This window comes from Nicotiana tabacum, chromosome 4, assembly GCF_000715075.1.
Source record: "Nicotiana tabacum cultivar K326 chromosome 4, ASM71507v2, whole genome shotgun sequence".
In the NCBI taxonomy this organism is placed as follows: Eukaryota; Viridiplantae; Streptophyta; class Magnoliopsida; order Solanales; family Solanaceae; genus Nicotiana; species Nicotiana tabacum.
This window is the reverse complement of record NC_134083.1, coordinates 23,156,947-23,176,581: the sequence shown is the minus strand read 5'-3', so window position 1 is coordinate 23,176,581 and position 19,635 is coordinate 23,156,947. Positions and strand designations below refer to the sequence as shown.

Below are 19,635 nucleotides of genomic sequence, written 5' to 3'. Positions count from 1 at the left end.
TTTCTTCTTCTTCTTCAACCTCAAGTTCAAGTCTTCAACAACAACAAGTATGTTCTGATTTTCCTTCTCCTTCTTCTTCTTCTTCTTCTTTTTCTTTTTCTTTCACTGTTTAAACGTCCAAAAAGCAGTGAAATGCTGGCGAATTTTTTTTTTACCTTCGGTTCTTTCACCGAGGAAGGGAAAAGAGACAGCTACCTTGTCCCTAGTTGATGAAGAAGAAGAAGTTGAAGAAGATGACGAGCAATATAATAATGATAGTGGAATACAAGAATTTGACGATCTTGTAGAAGAATAGGATGCTCATTTTGTGCTTTAATTGATGCTACTCTTTAGTTTTTTAATTGAAGTATTGAACATTTACTTACAATTACATGTGCTGTCTATGCAGTATTTTTTTTTTTAAAATTCCGCTTCACTTAAAAAAAGCGAGCGCTTCGCTTCTCGCTTTAAGCGAAATGGGGGTTGTCGCTTTTCCTCGCTTCACGCTCTTCACAACACTGCCTCACAACAAATCTCAAAGTAGTTTAAGAAAATAACTTATAAACATTCGTAGCTTGCTTTAGGTGTGATTAATAAACATCGTGACAATGGGTACGGTTCCTGTGGCAGAGTCATGATACGTAAACCTCAATTCGAGTGCGCGTTTCACGTGACTCGACCCTAACTTCAAGTAATAATAAAATAAATATGTTGTAAGTCGCGGGTGCATTTCATGTGACGCGATTCGCAATGTGTACAAAAACATTAAGTGCGCGACATCGCGACTTGTTCAAATAAATTCCAGAAACAACTAAAATCGGTTAAATAAATAATTAAAAGCAGTTGAAAATTAAAAATGCACAATATGTTTTTAAGCATGTAATAAATCAGATATTTAGGCCAATTATTAATAGTTGAGCGACCGTGCTAAAACCACAGAACTTGGGAGTGTCTCACACCTTCTCCCCGGGTTAACAGAATTCCTTACCCGATCTTCTGTGTTCGCGGACCAAAAATAGAGTCAATTTTCTCGATTTGAAATTTTAAAATAAACTGGTGATTTGGGACACCATGAATTATTCCAAGTGGCGACTCTGAATTAAATAATTAATCTCATTTCGAATAATGGTACTTTAATTGGAAAAACTCCCTATTTCTTCGAAAAAAGGAGGTGTGACAATGGGAATTAAGAATACAATGATTGGACTAGTTAATGACAAAAATATCCTTGAAAGTAGCTTCAATCATGACATGATTTGGCCACTTTTTTTTCAAAAATTATTTAAAAATATTGTTTGTTCATGTAATTTGACTAGTTTTTGAAAAACAATTTTGAAGAAAAAATTTCAAGTTCCAGAAAACTAGTTTGAACTAATTTTTGGATGAAATTTTCTTTCATTCACAAAAATTCAATATTTTTTCATGTAAAATGATGTCCAAATACCACTTTTAAATTTTAAAATTATTTTTCAATACAACTTCAAAACTCTTTTATTTTAAATTTCAACCAAAATTATGTCAAAACGCTAGATGAGTAATTCTTGTATACCAATTATACTTTATTATTAATTTTCGCAAAAATAAAAAAAAAGGATTAAAGGAGTATCAATTTAAAAAGCATCTCGACCTAAGTAGAAGAAAGTAAAAAGACTTGAGAAAAAAAAGCTATTTAAAGCGTAAATTCCCCTCTTGGCCCAACTTAGTTTTTTTTTTTTGAATTTATTTCGTGCGTAAACCTCCATTAGAAACCCATTGCGCGCCTGCTTTGCTTACCCAAAATTTTCATCTGCAGCTAAATCTAACCATCAAATTTGAGAAACAACTATTGAAAATCGGTCCTTTTGCGAGTTAACAGGTGAAATGCTGTGGCATTGTGGTTTTAACTGCTGCGGCAATTTGACGATTTGAGAAGATTAGAACATGGATTCAGTATCTACTCCTGGTTGGAATGTAGATCGTCCTTTTCTCACTGGCCAATTTTATCAGGTACTCACCCATTTTACACATCTTCTCAGTTACATGTCAATTAAATTTACTAAATTCTTCACTTTTTATTGCAGTTTTTCTGAAAATGTGTACAGGAAATAAAGGCTACACCTGGAACGGCTGAATCCAAGGGTTTTTCTACGGACTCAAGGTATCCTTAAATTTTCTTGGCTTTATGATTTCATATAATTTAAGTATTTTTGTGAATGTCGACAAGAGTGGGTTGCTCTAGTGTTGAGCACCCTCCGCTTCCAACCAAGAGGTTGTGAGTTCGAGTCACCCCAAGAGCAAGATGGGGAGTTCTTGGAGGGAGGGATGCCGAGGGTCTACCGGAAACAACCTCTCTACCTCTAGGGTAGGGGTAAGGTCTGCGTACACACTACCCTCTCAGACCCCACTAGTGGGTGTACGCAGACCCCACTAGTGGGATTATACTGGGTTGTTGTTGTTGTAAGTATTTTTGTGAATGTGTTTTAGCATGGTGTTTTTGATTTGCTATTTTAAAACCAAACTGGTGACTCCTATTTGGTAGGTCTCCTACTTACTTTCTGTTTCTGTTTGGAAATTTTTGTTCAGTTCTGGGACGGATAATGTGATAGGTACCTACCATGCTACCATTCAGGTATTGCTCTTTTGATGCAATTGGAGGTTCATCGTCATTCTTATTGGAGTTGTTATTATTGTTATTACTTGTTAGTACCATTGGTTATTGCACTTATTGACTATGTTGCTCAGACTAGGGGGTACCTGGGTGCGCGTCTAGAGGTTGGATTCTTCATTGCATAAATTTTAGGATTTTTGGGGTATGGGTCCGAGTGCGGATACAAGTGTTGGGATACGACCAATAAATGTGTATTACAAAATATATAAGTACATATTTCGATTAACTAAGCTATTGAACTAAAACTAATAAAATTTAAATCTCTATGAATACCTAGTAATGTTTTGTAAATAAGATATACCGTGTAATAGCAAAGCGTTCTCATACTTTATATAACTATTTATATATGACACGAACTCAAAAATCAAACCAAATACCCAATCAACCTAGACTTCTTTGTCATAGATGTAGTTAAAACACAAAGGTAAGCTGATCAGATCGGCAAGAAGTAACATATAAGCTTGGATAATAAGTTTTAACAAGACTGTAATAGTCAGCAATCAACATGCTTAATGTGTCATGTACTTCTCTTGTACATGCCAATAAGTGGTTCACATCCTTCTCTTTTTGTTTACAACCAATTTGTTTGGAATTTAGTTCCCGATGAACTTTTGCATTGTTTTATTTAAGTTATAATTTTTAAAGGTTAGGGGGAACAAAAACTATGATGTTGTGGCTCATCTACAAGTTTTTTCTTGTTTATATGTTATGTCATATATGGACTTGACGATCTTGGTTTCTAGCTCGGTCAGGGTCAGTCATTTATTAAAATCTTGTCGAAATATGTAGGAATTAATTGTTATTGATGATCTTCTATCCACCTTGGTTGGAATTGAAGGACGCTATATTTCTATTAAGAAAGTCCGAGGGAAGGAGGATGCCATAACTTTCCAGGTTGATGCATCTATGGATTTAGCTCTTCAGGTACATAATTTTGTTTTTTCATTCAAGTTCTTTGTTTCCATCTTGAATCTGTTCATAGGCAAAAGAACTCTCGTAGTTGATTGGTATGAAATCATGATCTAGATTGTTGCGTTATATCTAGTTTAGTTTTGGGGGTGTGGACCAGATCTATTGGAGAATCCTTGCGAAAGTTTAACAGAATAGGATACTTCAGGAGAATGTGAAGAATGAAGATTTGGAGACTCTTAACCTTCTGTCAATATCAGATGTCAATTTCCATGTCAATTTCCATGGACGAAATAAAGAACTTGATGAAGTGGCCTTGAGCATAATTTTATTAGAACATAATAGCAGAAATAGGTTAATTAATGTTTCGAAGATGTGGCTTTAGTGGGAATGGGCGGTGCTGAAGATTGGATATTGCATGGCATTATTCTGCAGCGAGCCAATATTTTTGGAGTAGGCTGACAAGTTTAGCATTTAGATTAAGTTACGAAATGATGTTGCTCGCATGTATTCTATAAAACGCATAAAAGTAAAGAACATAAAGTAGAAACACAGAAGTTGGGTAGATACCTACAAAAAAAAGGAGAGGAGTTGGGATTAAATGAGACATTTAATTCCTAAAATGTCTTAAAGTTAATTAGACCAAGTATGTTACATTGTCAAACTTGACAAGAGGGGTTGCTCTAGTGGTAAGCAACCTCCACTTCCAACCAAGAGGTTGTGAGTTCGAGTCACCCCAAGAGCAAGGTGGGGAGTTCTTGGAGGGAAGGATGCCGAGGGTCTATCGGAAACAGCCTCTCTACCCCAGGGTAAGGGTAAGGTCTGCGTACACACTACCCTCCCCAGACTCCACTAGTGGGATTATACTGGGTTGTTGTTGTTGTTGTTGTTGTTGTTGTTGTTGTTGTTGTTGTTGTTGTTGTTGTTGTTGTTGTTGTTGTTGTTGTTGTTGTTGTTGTTGTTGTTATTATGTTACATTGTCAAACTTCAGCTATTATCTTTTGATTGAATTATTCGCACGTGTGTAAGTGCAGCTTATGTTCTTCATAAAAGAAGTCCAACATATTTCATCCAGTAGTTGCTTGTGTTAATGAGAAGTGAAAGAATGTAAGCTCTTACTCCGTCCATGTTAAAGTGCTCGGTAGTAAGCAGGCACTAAGCGTCTAACTGAACCACAAGAAAGTATCGGAGAATTTAAAAGAGAAATGAAGCTAAATAACGCAAAAACAGAATGTTAGCTTTCAGTAGTTCTCTAAATAGACAAAATTTCAATGCTTGAAATAGTTAATACTACATTCTTCATTTTGTTTGTTCTTCCTAGAAAATCCCAAAATTTTCAAGGACGTCGGCAATTTTTGGTGCAGGGAACTGTCAAGCCGTCTCCGCAGCAAGTTTTTGCCTAACAAAAAATACGGATTAGTGCAAGAAAGATGATTCTCTCTTGCTTTCTGGTCCTTTTCCCTTATTCAAAGCTGTAGGTTTAAGTGGTGGTTATTTAGTAAGCAAAAAAGTAAAAATGTTATGTCCGTGGTTAGCTGACAAATCACAGCGCAACACTTTGAAAGTCTAAGGAGAAAAAGGAAGTAAATAAGTGTATATTTTAATAAAGTAACGAATTACTTTGAGGCTGAAAGCTGAGAACACGTGAAGGCAATTTCCAAGTCTTATATAGTTTATAATGTGTTGAAATAATTTTGACTATTACTGCAGGAATTTGCAAAAAGACTGTTCCCGCTATGCGAAAGTTATATCTTGATTAACCAGTTTGTCGAGGCAAGGTCACAGTTCAAGACGGGCCTAGTCAATCATGCCTTTGCTGCTGCTCTAAGGGCACTCCTCCTTGTAAGTTTCTTATTTATGGATCTTTCTGGTGTTGCATGGGGTATTATACTTTTCTCCATCTGTTAATCTGGTATATTATTCATCTTATGTATAAGCTCCTTTTGAGGATATATTAAATTATATATTTGAGAAAATCACTTCTGGGAAGACGGTGTCGTCTTCATCATTTGTTTACTCCTTTTGTGATAGATAAATTCAACTATATGAAGATTATCTCCTAGGAAGCTGAGACACCTGTCCACAACCTTTGATTTGGTTAGGCTGATTATTGCTAGTTTTTATAATTTAATTGGCCTATTGCATCGTAGATTCCTGGTGGCATGAGTTGTTTCTGTAAATTTTCCTATGCTGGGCATACATGTGCAATGTAGAAGTGCCAATATTTGGTTGCTTTATTAGGCTGAAAACAAAGGAAAATGTTAGAGAAAGAAGTACTTTAAGGAAAACCAATAAAGGAGAGATAATCGGAGCGTGGAATATCTTTTCCAGGATTACCAAGCAATGGTGGCACAGCTTGAACATCAATTTCGCTTAGGAAGACTTTCTATACAAGGATTATGGTTTTACTGTCAGGTAACACTGTTTAATTTAGTCTAATTGCCTAAGCAATCATTTACTTTGACTCGTCGTTTTTGTTGCTTAGTTAAGCTATTTCTTGCAGCCAATGATGGGTTCAATGCAAGCTCTGTCAGTGGTGGTGAAAAAGGCTGCAGCCAATAACTGTGTTGGTTCTGCAGTCCTTAACCTCTTGCAAAGCCAGGTATGGACTATGGCGTCTAATTAATGTCATAGCTTTAGGGGATCTATTGTCTGAGTTCCCCTAGATTTATGGAATTCTTTAGTAGTTCGTTAGTTAGTCTTTCTCGTTAGGAAAATCTTCTCTTTTTATGAAAAAATGCATATTGTTTAATTTCAATTGAAAAAAAGACTGAGGATTTCATTCAGAATTCAAGTTATTTGGATATTGGGAAGTATACATAATCCAAAAAAAGTGGTTTTTCTTTGACCTTCTTTTTCCCAGTTATTCATGACTTGTATTGGCAAGACAAACGGAACGCAGAAAAAAGTTTCAACCATTCCATGATAGACACTATTTTGAGATGTGTCGAATACAAACTACATATGTTATATTTTAGGAGGATCTACATTTATTTCCAGACTAATTATTCCGTTTTAGGCAAAAGCAATGGCTGGTGATCATGTAGTGAGATCTTTGCTGGAAAAGATGTCACAATCAGCAAGCACTGCATATCTTGGGATATTAGAGAGGTATTTACTGTAGATGCCTCAATGATTTTTCAAGTTTGTTTAAGGTCTGGTTGACCCACTACTACCTGGGCATAGTTGCCTAATCAAATTTCTGGTTATGTAATCTGATAATCATCAATTTGTTATTACTTTTTTATGAAGTATAAAATGAAGTTGGTGAGACATAAATTGCTATAGTTAAAATCTCATTGCTTTCTATTTCTGCTATTTAATCTTGGTGGGTCCTCTGATAATGTCTACTTTGGATATCACCTGATAGAGCTACTAGACATTTTAATAAGTAGTAACATATGTTTCCTTGAATAATGACTTTCAGTTAAGTGGAAATGCACAAGTTTGTATCTTTATATTTGTCCCATGATAAGAAGCAAGGAAAGTACTGGTTTTCTTGTTCCTTGTAGAGTAGTATTAGGTTTTCATCGTAGTGCCTTTTGTAGGTATTAGGGTTTTCATCACTTCTCTCACGTTCCACACTTGTATGCTCAACTTCCCCCCTTTTAAGGTGAATTGATATTGTTGCTCAATTTAGGTGGCTGTATGAAGGAGTGATTGATGATCCTTATGGTGAATTCTTTATTACTGAGAACAAGTCTCTTCAGAAGGTACATCTTTGTAAGTAACTCCACTTTTTTACTTAGTTGCTGATATCTCGTTGATATCTCTGTATTTCCCACAGGAGAGTCTTACTCAGGATTATGACGCCAAGTTCTGGCAACAACGTTACAGCCTGAAGGATGACCTTCCTAGTTTCCTTGCAAATGCAGCTGAAACAATTTTGATCACTGGAAAATATTTAAATGTCATGAGAGAGTGTGGACATAGTATTCAGGTTTTGACAAGATTTTATTGCTCGTTACATGTTTCACCCAATAAAGTTATTCCATATTTCTTTGCTCTACAAATCAATTAGTAATATTAGCAGGAGCTCTTGACCAAAATGAGTTTGTTAGATCCCTGTGGCAGAAAAGTCAAAATTGACAAGTGTTGGCTCAAATCATCTCTATTTGGAGTGCATCAAGTCTGCTTATGATTTTGCCAGTGGCGAGCTATTAAATCTTGTTAAAAACAAGGTGTGCTTGAAGCAAGAAAGTCATTCCTTGACAGTGTTTTTTTCTATGTATCTTAATTCGTGAATGCAAGTGCTTTTATTTTATATGAAACTCCTTACTGATAAAACCTTTCTTTTCTGTTGGTAGTATGATCTAATGGGAAAATTGCATTCAATCAAGCACTATCTTCTTCTTGATCAGGTATCAGCTAACAATTAAAAGATTATACATTTAAGCTTATGATAGTTTCGGGAGTTGGGGCTGGATTGGGGGAAGTACCTGGTATGGAGTTCAAACGCTACATGCAGCAGGGAAATGCTGCATTAACTTTGTTTATTAACTCCTCATCCCCTTTGTATTTCATTCCGTAAAGAAGATATTTCTTGGGCTAGTAGCTGACATCAAAAAGAGTTGAAGGAAGAGGGCAAATATGAAACATTTTTAACCCTATGTTGACCAAACAAGCATATCAGTGAATTAAATACACAAATTCAAAGCTATTGGATGCTTAGGTTCTCCGCTCTCTAGGCCTGGTTTCGAGATTATTCTTTGGTTTCATTCTTTATTTTCTTTATGCGTGCTCTCTGCAGATGGAATTAAAATATTGTTACCTGATTCTGTAGCCAGTTTTTATATCTTTTAGGTTAGATGCATTCTGGCTACTAAGAACTTTGTCTTCGTACTCACTTCAATGGGTCATGCAGGGTGATTTCCTAGTTCACTTCATGGATACAGCTAAAGAGGAGCTCATGAAGAAGCCTGATGAGATCTCTGTGGAGAAGCTACAGGTTTTTTACATAGTTGTTTCTTTGGTTTTCTGCTATCTGTAACATGGAGAAAACACTTGAAGCTCCCCAGTAACATGATGTTCTTCTTTTCTTTCTTCTGAGTAGTCTCTTCTAGACCTTGCTTTGAGATCTACTGCAGCTGTCGTGGATCCTTGCCACGAGGACTTATTGTGTTGTGTGGTGAGTTGTTATTACCTTAGCTTGTTTAGCCTTCAAATATGGGAATAATCTGCAGGATTTATGTCAAATATGGTATTCTCCCAGGAGCGGACTACTTTATTGAAAAGGTTGAATACACTGAAAGATTTTGAAATCAGCCAGTCTGCTCCAGATAGCAATGATTTAGAGGAACCACTAAGCATTACTGGCTTGGAAACTTTTTCTTTGAATTACAAGGTTTGTATTCTAATGTCTCTCTTTCAACATTTTTGAAGAAATATCCACCATTGCACCCACCCAACAAAAAGGAAGAAAGAAAAAAGAAATGGTAAGAAAGCGCAGACATTGCTTTTAGAAAGCAGTCTCTATGTCTTTTATATCGATCATAGATCCAGATTGTAGTTACTCATGGTACTGGATTGTTGTTTAAAGGGCCCAATTTTAGGTTTGAAATGTAAAACATATCCAGAGTGCGCAATTTTAGGTACTGGATTGTTGTTTAAAGGGCCCAATTTTAGGTTTGAAATGTAAAACATATCCAGAGCTTGGTTGTTGTCCCCTTCCACTTCCTTCTTTGGGCAGTCAATGAGTGCGCAAGAGAAACATAGTCATGTAAAATGAAAACAAACTAAAAATGCGAAGATGAAGAAAATAGGTAGGGTTTAAGAGCATGGCATGAGGAAAGAAGAAAAAGACAACTAGGAATTACAAGTGTAAAAAGCGTTGGGACATATGAAATAAAAATACGTAGCAAGAAAGTAAGGGTGGACGTCAAATTGTGAAGACGAAGAAATGAAGCAACTGAAATCTGAAGGTTCCAAAAGGAATTAAGGAAAAGACCTCCCTTCTTAGGAACCTGTCCACCAAGTCACCGCTAGCTACTTCCCCAGTTACAAGATCAGAGGGATCAATTGGCTTGAGAGGGGATATTATTATCCTGATCCAAGAGATAACATACATGTTTATTAGTTTTGGTGTCTTTGACAACATATTAATACCTCCTTTGTCCTAACTATCTAGATAGACAAAACTAATATTCCGCAGATGCTCATCACTTTGATCCGGATAGCTAGAGAGAAATGCATCTATGATCATCCTTTTATATTCCCGTAAGGGAGAGAGAGATGCTGCTTTAACACTGGATTGAAAGGAAGTCTTAGCTAAAAGTTTGTTTTAACAAAGAACGGGCTCCGACCAGCTGTAATTTATTTATTAGCATTCAGCTGGACAAAGTCACGGAGGGCAGCAATATCTGCACTGATTTCATGCTACTGTGGCTTTATCGGGTAACTCTTCATGAACAATCACCATAATCCCACAACCAACAGTGGTCTGTCGGCTTCTGGTGGGAGGCACTAGCATTGCCTCCACCATCTCTTGATCTTATGCTTTCTTGCTTCCTTTATGCTTACTCTTTTATCTCTTCTCTGTTTTGCATCATATTTCTGTTTTTTTACCAGCCTACATCATCTCCTTGAACATGTTTGCTTGAAGGCTAACATTTTGTATCTCCCCTAAAAGATCCTACTCCAAAGTCCCATTGGCAATTTCCAACCTTAAGGCTTAAGCATGTTGTTTTCATATGGTCTGCTTTTCTTATTTTTTTTTTTTTTTACTTTAATTGCATTTGTTCTTTGCCTTAAAAATTTTCCTACTGAACTGCAGTTTGGGTATTTTCAATACTTGTATTTAGATGTACGAGAAATAGTCTGCGACAATTTTGTAGTTCAATAGCTGGCCAATCTCCAAAAAGTAATTAGCTGGAAATTTCATTTATACTTTTAGCTAAGTTAAGAAAGTGGAATGGGAATAAAATACTCAATTCTCCCTCCTTTACATGAGTTCACATTGTCCTATACCTGGTATATTTGTCTAATTTATCAGTCTTAGGTTGTCTTTGTAGTTGTGTCCAATGATGTTAATGTGTTCATCACTTCAGTCAGTGCCACCTAGCAACAAGCATATTTAGCTTATGCCGATGGAGTGCATCTTCTTCTGTTATCTTCTTTATCTGTTTTGGGCTTTTGGCAAGAATGACAATTTTAGCTGTAGCATGAGTAATTATATTCCAAAAGGTCCGTAATAAAAAATAAAAAGCTCTTTTAAAAGGTCATGGTATCATTTCTGCTGGATAATTGTATTAGCATCTCCTGATCCTGGTTCCATTTTAATGTGTTTCAGGTTCAATGGCCGTTATCTCTTGTAATATCTCGGAAAGCCTTGACGAAATACCAGTTGATTTTCAGATTTTTGTTTCACTGTAAGCATGTTGATAGGAACCTCTCCGGGGCATGGCAAGTACATCAGGTATGAGATTTCAATTTCTTTTTTGATAGTAGTCAAATAGCTTCTCTTTTCCTTTCACTTCTGATAGATTTACTCATTTGCTTATTTTGTTTTTTATAGGGTCTCCGGAAACTTGACATGCAAGGGACTACAGTTTCTGTATCATCTTTGTTGTGTCGTAATATGCTAAAGTTCATCAATAGCCTCTTACACTACTTGACATTTGAGGCAAGTTTCACCCCTTCGCAGGAAACTGCAGTTTTCGTATTATCTTTGTTGTGTCTACCTGCCTTGGGTACATCAATCTCTTCTTGAATGCTTTGAATTTCCAGTTGTTTTTGTTATTATTTGTTATTTTAATTTGATGTTGTATACTTTGGTGGTTTCCCAGTTTTTCTCATTGTTCTTTTCGTCACCGTCACCACAGTGCTACTAATGTATCCTTTTTCTCCGTTCCTATTCGTTTTCATTTATCATTGCTATAGTGGACATGAGCAATATTTTGTTGTATCTTCAGGTTCTTGAACCTAACTGGCATGTAATGCTCAGTAGACTTCAAACAGCAAAAAGCATTGACGAGGTAAAAGGATTATGCCAAATTCTTGCTCTTGTACAAAGGAACCTTGTGTAAACCCATTTATAGAACAGAGTCCTGCTGGTATGCTCCTTTTTGTTTATACTTTAGTGTATTATCTCATTAGTTCTTTGATTCATCTTTGGGGCAGGTTATTCAATACCATGACTTTTTTCTTGATAAGTGTTTGAGAGAATGTTTGCTACTTTCACCAGCCCTTCTCAAGGTTAGTTATGATTTTTAATTCCGGTTATTGGTGGCCTTTAGTTACTTTGTTCCTAATTAGAAAGTCTTTCAAAGTGTTGAGATTGATGACAACTAGCCTTTCTACAATGTTCAAGAAGAACCTGTTAGTGGACACATTTCAATAGACAATACGTTTTAGGTTTCGACTCTGATAATATATTTGTTGTTATTTATTTGTTTGCTGAAGTTCCTTTTCTTTTTGGGTCGAATTTGGTATTTTGTTGTTCTACCTATTTTTCCTTTCCTGATTTTCTCATTAATGTTTCTCTAAATACAGAAGGTGGAGTGGTTGAAATTGATATGTCTGCAATATGCAGCTGCAACCCAACGGTTGATTACCTCCTCGTTGGATACTGCTGATACTAACATGTTGTCCGATGATTCTTCCAGTATAGAAAAATATAAGAACCTGAAACTAAGGACCCCATCTCAGATGCTGAGACTAGCTCCTGAAAACGTCACAGTATTTGAATCCGTTCTGTATGTTACGATGACTTGATACTTTTGGTTTTGATCTCTCTGTTTCTGTGTCTCATAGTTTACTAATCATTTGCAGGAAATTTGAGAGGGAATTTTCCTCTGAGCTTCATAGCCTGGGCCCGATATTAAGCAGTGGCTCTCGGGCAGAACCGTACTTGACTCATCTTACACAGTGGATCCTTGGTGTGGGAAAAGACCAGTAAGCTGTTTGTATTTGTCGGCAACAAACTTAGTTTTAAAATTGCAGTTTTAGTAATCTTTCTTTTTATCTATGTTTGTTAAGCTCCGGGTCGATTTCTTTCCAGATCGTTCTCTTTTTAACCTCGGTTGAGCTTGCAGAGTGAGCATTCTGAAATCAAAATCAAGCTTGTGAGGCCTATTTCCCTTTTTTCTTAATCTCTTTGCTACTCTTTTCTCTCATCAACACCACTGTGAAGCTCTTTTGAGAGCTTTCTCCCAAATACACGTACAAGTATATGTGGTTGCACAACCAAAAGATTGTACAACACCGTAACCTTTTCATTTTTATTTTATATAGAGCTTCTAATTAGTATACCTCTTATTTTTCATGTTCATCTTCTACTTCGAATTTTCAATTCAAACCACCTCAAAACTCTACCAAATCATCCCAAATTGACATTTAAACTCCTTAAGATGTATCCAATCTATTCTAACAATACCCACTCAAAAGAAAGTAAAAATTTGACATTTTATTTTACTACAGATAGCTAATTGGCTAATATTGGTAATATTTTATAAATTGGCTAATTTTTTTAAGTACTTATGAGCTGACATAATTGGTAATTTCCCTTTAAAAAATGTCCATCTGGCATTATTTCTAATAAATATTAAGGACGTACTGAATTTGTGTCGTCATATTTGAAGTTTTACAAAAATTGACTTTTTGTTTCCAAATTAATTTTTATTTCCTTTTTTCAAATTTAATAATTTTTAATTAGTGAGTGTTATGAAGAAAGATAAAGAGTAGTTTAGACAGATATTATGATGATTTAGGCTATTAAGTATAATTTTCATATGTATGGGGAAAACCTAAAAGGAAAAATAACATATGGTTAACTAAATTGTTCTAAAATGGCCCTGTGCAGTATGAATCTAAATTTGTCCGGCCAATGCCCAATATTACCCAGATACGAGATGATTAAACCCAAAAAATAAAAAAATAAATTGTGCTTTAGAAAGAAAAGAAAATCCAAACAGAAAAGTTGAAAATTGCCAATGTCAAAACAGTTAAAAAGGGTTAATGTTGACCCATAGGTAAAGAAGACAAAAAGGTCCAGTCAGTAAACAACAGGTTGTCTGTAATATGAGTAGTCACCACACCTGTAGTGTCGTACTCATGATTAGTTCTAAAGGGTTCTAACTTTTATTTCAAGGCTGTGCCATGCATGATTTTCATTTTCAATAAAAAATGTTATAGAATCAGAGAAAAAGAAGGGGACAAAAAGGGTTGGGGGAGTGGTTTTCACATGGGAGACATGTGATCGATATCCGTCACTAGTAGTCTCTTCGGTTAAAATTTGTTTTATCGGACTTGTCTAGTGCGATTTATATCTTTTGTGATTTACGAGCTATTACATAATGAACAGGTTATCCAGTGCGCACATGAAAGATAACGGTAGCGAGTTTCCCTGCAAATTTTTCAAAAAAGAGAGGATATGTAGCTAGTATGAATAATTAATAAGAGAGATAGAGTAGAGTAAATATGGATAAGGTGTTTCTTCTGAAACCTGATTGATAAGTTGTTTTCTTAATCCCTTTCTCCACACATGTACAGCCAGAGAAAAAGAGCCCTTTTAGGTGAGTTTTCCATCTGATGATAGGAAAGTGTAAGTGCCAAACTCCAAGAAGGAACAGAATAAAGCTATGGGGAATGGAATAGTCAAGAGTGGGATAGAAGGATTTCTTAATTGTTTGTGTCTGCATTTCAGACTGAAAGGAAAAGAGAAATATTAGAAAGAGAGGAATAGGATTAGTCAATTCTGAGTCTCTGACTACATGGAGGGAACAAGAACACGGGTTTTTTTTTCTTTTTTTTTGTGGGGGGGTTGGGGGTTTGGGGGGGGGGGGGTGTATTACCCCAAAAGTCACTTAGCTCCCATTTAACCATAAGTTATTTGCACTTTTTTTTCAAAAATATTTTGGAAATATTGTTTAGTTATAAAAGTGACCAGTTTTTGGAGATGAATTTCAAGTTTCAAAAAGTGGTTTAAACTAATTTTTATATAAGTTTTTAAAGTTTAAAACTCACAAAACTTCAACTGTTTGTTAGAATAAAATATATGTCCAAACACAATTTTAATTTTCAAAAACTATTTTTCATCTTATCTTCCAAAACTCTATTTTTCAAATTTCAACAAAATTTATGTTCAAATAATAATTTAGGATCAAGTGGTGTCATCCAAGAAATAAAGGGTGATTTAAAAGCCGAATTATGACAATAAACTAACACCCTTTAAATAAATTACACATGATCATCACTAGTTATACGTACCATATGGGTTGGGGGTGGGGTGTTGGCATTGTCCAATAAATGCGAGTTCAGAAAAGTGAGGGGGGTTGAATGTGGGGTGTGGAGGGGGAATAAGTAGTAGTACTACACAGTAATTGCTGAAACCAAAAAAGCATATCTTTTGAATATTTTGCATGAACAATAGAGAGAACAGTGATGGCAGAAGTATTATCACAGGGACAACCCGAAATTAAATGCTTTTCTACCAATCCTTCGTGTATTGTGTCGGGATATCCCCCTACTTTTAAAACTGTCCCTTTCACTTCTTCATCTCCCTACTTCCCTTTGTTTTTTAGTCTATGTTTGTATGGGATTTTTTGTATTCTTTTGGACACAATAGAGTTACTTTTTTTTTCTTTCCTTTTGGTTTTTCATCTGGTGATTGGATTTTATTGGAGCCCCGGCAAATTTACATTTACACCTTCGTAAGACCTATTAGAGAGGGAAGTGCATTTTACCTGATCTTTCTTAATTTACAAAGTTTTAGATCTCTGATTAAGGGTAGAGAGATCTGAGACAGAGCTACAAGCCGATAGAGTTCGATCAAACCCAATAGTTTAGTTTAAATTTAATATTACATTGAATTCAGAACCCATGATGTCTCTTCCTAGAATTTAGAACCTCTGGGGGGTCATTTGGTTACCAGGATGGGATAGATAAGGATATCCTATGGGCTTGGATATCCCATAGGATTAACTATCTCACATTCTATATAAATATGTAATTCTACCATTATAAAATTTATCCTACCACTAGCTAATTCACTTAAAATTTAAAAACACTTAATCTGCTTCAATCTATTTTCTCGAGCACCAAATTTTCAAGGGTTCCTTAGGACAACAAAACCACTAAATTGAGATTTAAGCAATAAAACGTAATCGAATTTCGGCTATTGTCTACATTTAATCGATCAAGAGGCATATTTTCCAGGGTTCCTTAGCACAACAAACCACTAAACTGAGATATAAGCAATAAAGCGTCATCGAATACTTGCGAATTGATTGCCAATGGATTTTGACATTTCTTTTTAATGAAACATTTGGAAGATATGGAGTGGCAAGCAGGGGGAAGCTAGGGGGACAAACGGGTTCACACTGAGTTACACGATATATATAAGGTCTAAAATAATTTTTTGACATAAAGAATTAAAAAATTATTTATACATTTAATTCTTTATATTTTGAATTCCCTTAATAAATTTTTTAACTCCTTTTGTGGTGGCAAGATCTTAAGCTCTCCTATAGAGTAGGGCCAATTAATTTGGACATGACCCTCTTAGTTTTGTTGCGGTCCTTAGTTTTAGAAGTAATGTCCCCATGGAATTGTTGTCGTGAAAAGAAAAGAATCACCTCAACGGTTTTAAAGATATCACTATTTTCCCTTCATTGTGTGCATTGTACAAATATCTAGGATTCTCTCTGTACAAATATATAAACAAGTTGAGGGTTGAAAAGTTGAAATAAATATTTTTAAAAATAGGTTGATGATTTAAACATTTTTCAACCATTGAAAAAAGAGTTGAAATAAATATTAAAACTGTAACGACCTGACCGGTCATTTTGAGCTCTAGCGCGTCGTTCGGCGGTTTGAGGCCATGAGCAACTTCACTTCGGGAATCATGACTTGTACGCATGGTCAGAATTGGAATTTCGGAAGTTCAGAGTTGATTTGGAAAGAAAATTTTCATTTCTGAAGCCTTAAGTTGAAAGAATTGATTAAGGTTGGATTTTCGAGTAAACGACCTCGGAATCGGGATTTAAAGGTTCCAGCAGGTTCGTATGATGATTCCAGACTTAGGCGTATGTTCGGATCGGGTTTTGGATGACCTGGGAGCATTTCAATGCCTATTGTGGAAGTTAGCATTTTGAAAGAATTTCATAAATTTGGGTTGAAGTATATTTCAATGTTATCGATGTCCGTTTGGAATTTCGAGTCTGGGAATAGCTTTGTATGGTAATTCCGGTATTGGGAGCGTGTCCACAAGTGGATTTGGAGGTCCGTAGGTCATTTCGGGGTCATTTAGCGAAAGTCAGAAATTTGAAGTTTTTTGAGAAGTTTGACCGGAGGTGGACTTTTTGGATATCGGGGTCAGATTTCGATTCCGGAAATTGAAGTAGGTCTGTAATATCAAATGTGACTTGTGTGCAAAATTTGAGGTCAATCGGACGTGATTTGATAGGTTTCGGCATCGAATGTAGAATTTTTAAGTCCTAAATTGGGGTATGATTCATGATTTTAGCGTTGTTTGATGTGATTTGAAGGCTCGACTAAGTTCATAATGTATTTTGGGATGTGTTGGTATAACTGGTTGAGGTCCTGAGGGCCTCAAGTGGAATCCGGATGGTAAACAGATCAAGTTTGGACATGGAAGAAAGGCTGAAGCAGCTGCCTTCTGGTGTAACCGCACCTGCGAGGTTTGGGCCGCAGGTGCGGAGCCGCAAAAGCGGCCAAGAAGGGCACAAATGCGATTTTTGGTGGGGAAGTACTGAGACCGCATATGCGGTCATCTCGCCGCAGAAGCGAGATTGCACCTGCGGAAGAGAAGGCGCAGAAGCGGAGCGGGCAACTGGGGGCATCTCCGCAGAAGCGGATCATTTGCCGCACCTGCGGAACCGCAGAAGCGGTCAAGTGACCGTAGGTGCGAAGATCGCTGGACAGAGGGGGATTTTTATAAACGGGACTTGGCCCATTTTTCTTCCATATTTCACTTGGTGGAGGCGATTTTGGAGAGCTTTAAGGAGGGATTTTCTTCAAGCAACACAAGGTAAGTGATTTTCACTTATTATAAGTTAAATACATGATTTGCATGAGGATTTAATTATGAAAATTAGTAGAAATTATGATTTTTTGTAGAAAACCTAAAATTTGATATTTTGACCACGAATTTGGGCATGGAATTGAGAATAAAGTATATATTTGAGTTCGTGAGGTAATGAGTAAAGTTTATCTTCGAAACTTTTCGAAATACGGGCACGTGGGCGCGATAGTGATTTTATCAACTTTTCGAACGGAGCTGGAAAATTATTTCAATTGAATTGTTGTGAGTGTTAGAGTATATTTTTATGGGTTTGCACATTTATTGATTAGTTTGGAGCGTTGGGCATCGGTTTGAATGGTTGAAAAGTCTTGGGAGCCGGCTATGGAACTTCGGAGCGAAGTAAGTCTCCTTTCTAACCTTGTAAGAGGGAATTAATCCCATCGGTGAACTAAATTAATACATGCTTCTATTTGTCTATTTGTGGGGGCTACGTACGCACGAGGTAACGAGAGTCCGTACGTAACTACTAATTATGCCTATGTCCGGGTAGTTCTAGGTTTACACTATGAGTTGCTAATACCGTTATTTGACCTTGTTATTTACTTGCCTTGAAAGGAATTTAGATCGAGTATGCTATTAAATGCCTTGAAAAGAGTTGAAACTGAGGATTTCAGGACTTGAAAATTTTCACTTGGATTTCATATGTTGGAAAGAATTAAAGAATATTATAATAATAATTATTTGAGAAATTCTATGTGTAATCGCGTTGTAATTATATTCCGCGAGCGGGGTAAATTTCTACTACTCTTATGGGATCGGGCCGTTTGCCTCGGCAGAATTATGTATTTCACTCATATGGGATCTGGCTGTTCTCCTCGGCAGGATTTATCTACCACACTCTCATGGGAGCGGGCCGTTCGCCTCGGCAGGTTAATAGATGCATGGTTCGTGTCGTTCGACCCTCGACAGTGCACAATTTACTTTTATGTTTGATCGGGCCGTACGCCTCGGCGGTTCCTATATCATATCATCATGAAATCGTGCGTGATATTCGGCAAGCAGCCAGTGTATCTGTGAGTTTTCCGAATTTGAATTTATGATAATCTACTTGATGAGGTCCACTACACCCTTATGTGTGCTCCGATTAAGGAGAAAATTTCAAATGGGAAGCTTGAGTTCATTGTAGGGGGGGAGGGGAAGGTATCACGTATCTTTATGTTTATTAAATTCATTTATTTACTCTGCCTCACATTTATTTTTCTCTGTACTGTACCTGATATTATTGAACTACTAGTAAGATCAAAGTCGACCTCTCGTCACTACTTCTTCGAGATTAGACTTAATACTTATTGGGTATGCGTTGTTTTCGTACTCATACTATACTTGCTATACATTTTGTAGTACAAGCACATGTATGGTCAGTGGCCTTGTGGGCATAACAGCGTGGTTGATGCAGGGATTTAGGTGAGCTGTACTCCATGTTACGATCCACATTCAGCAGAGTCTCTTTCAAAGTGTTTGTATTTTCTTTCCTGTCCAAATTTGTATTCCGGATAAATGCTGTATTTTATTTCATTTTATCTCCTAATAAATGTTCATGCACTTGTGACACCGGGTTCTGGGATGATTATCGGATATTCAGTATTGAAAGTGGAAACATTATTATTTAATTCTGTAAAGTTCATCTTTTACTAGTTAAATTGAAGGAAATTTATGATTTCAAAAATATTAAAATAAGAATTTAATTAGCTATTTTGTGTTGGCTTGCCTGACAACGGTGTCCGACGCCATCACGACCTTTAACGAATTTTGGGTCGTGACAAAAACTGAGTAAATTAAATTATTCTGCATACTCATGTGACATGATTCAATTGCAGATATATCCTTGCATTTTAAAAGAAAAAACTCAATTTTCTACATAATATAATAGTAGTATATTATGTAGAATTTTCATTATATAGGAGTTTACGTGTTAGGTTTCTAAATATAGAGGATGCATTAAAAAAATGAAGTTTAATTGTTGATGGCTGTATTATAAAATAAGAAATACGTAATATTACCACCAAAATTGTTATAGGATATGAATATATAGGATTCCTCCCTCCTTAATCAAATGTCT

The 19,635-nt window shown here is 36.1% G+C and overlaps 1 protein-coding gene across 3 annotated transcripts; it reads left to right on the top strand.

Moving 5' to 3' along the window:
* The first annotated feature begins 1,674 nt into the window (after positions 1-1,674).
* Positions 1,675-19,183, top strand: LOC107814503 (gamma-tubulin complex component 2-like). 3 transcript variants are annotated; one of them, XM_075251543.1, is made up of 22 exons: positions 1,675-1,965; positions 2,040-2,116; positions 2,542-2,587; positions 3,416-3,550; positions 5,246-5,377; positions 5,867-5,950; positions 6,039-6,137; positions 6,555-6,646; positions 7,176-7,248; positions 7,323-7,475; positions 7,597-7,716; positions 7,843-7,896; positions 8,400-8,483; positions 8,589-8,663; positions 8,748-8,879; positions 10,824-10,949; positions 11,049-11,156; positions 11,446-11,508; positions 11,654-11,728; positions 12,026-12,228; positions 12,305-12,427; positions 18,918-19,183. In XM_075251543.1, exons 4-22 carry the CDS (start codon positions 3,533-3,535, stop codon positions 18,982-18,984), a joined length of 1,881 nt encoding a protein of 626 aa, XP_075107644.1. In that variant the 5' UTR covers positions 1,675-1,965; positions 2,040-2,116; positions 2,542-2,587; positions 3,416-3,532; the 3' UTR covers positions 18,985-19,183. The 3 variants fall into 3 exon arrangements, with proteins under 3 accessions (XP_075107644.1, XP_075107646.1, XP_075107645.1); XM_075251545.1 differs by lacking the exon at positions 18,918-19,183 and adding an exon at positions 12,534-12,787; XM_075251544.1 differs by having other exon boundaries at positions 1,731-1,965; positions 3,465-3,550.
* Positions 19,184-19,635: the final 452 nt, after the last annotated feature.

Coding starts and splice junctions, on each gene's coding strand:
- LOC107814503 (XM_075251543.1), top strand. Junction 7,249..7,322: donor AGAACAAGTCTCTTCAGAAG/GTACATCTTTGT, acceptor TATTTCCCACAG/GAGAGTCTTACTCAGGATTA. Junction 12,428..18,917: donor CTTGGTGTGGGAAAAGACCA/GTAAGCTGTTTG, acceptor TACATTTTGTAG/TACAAGCACATGTATGGTCA.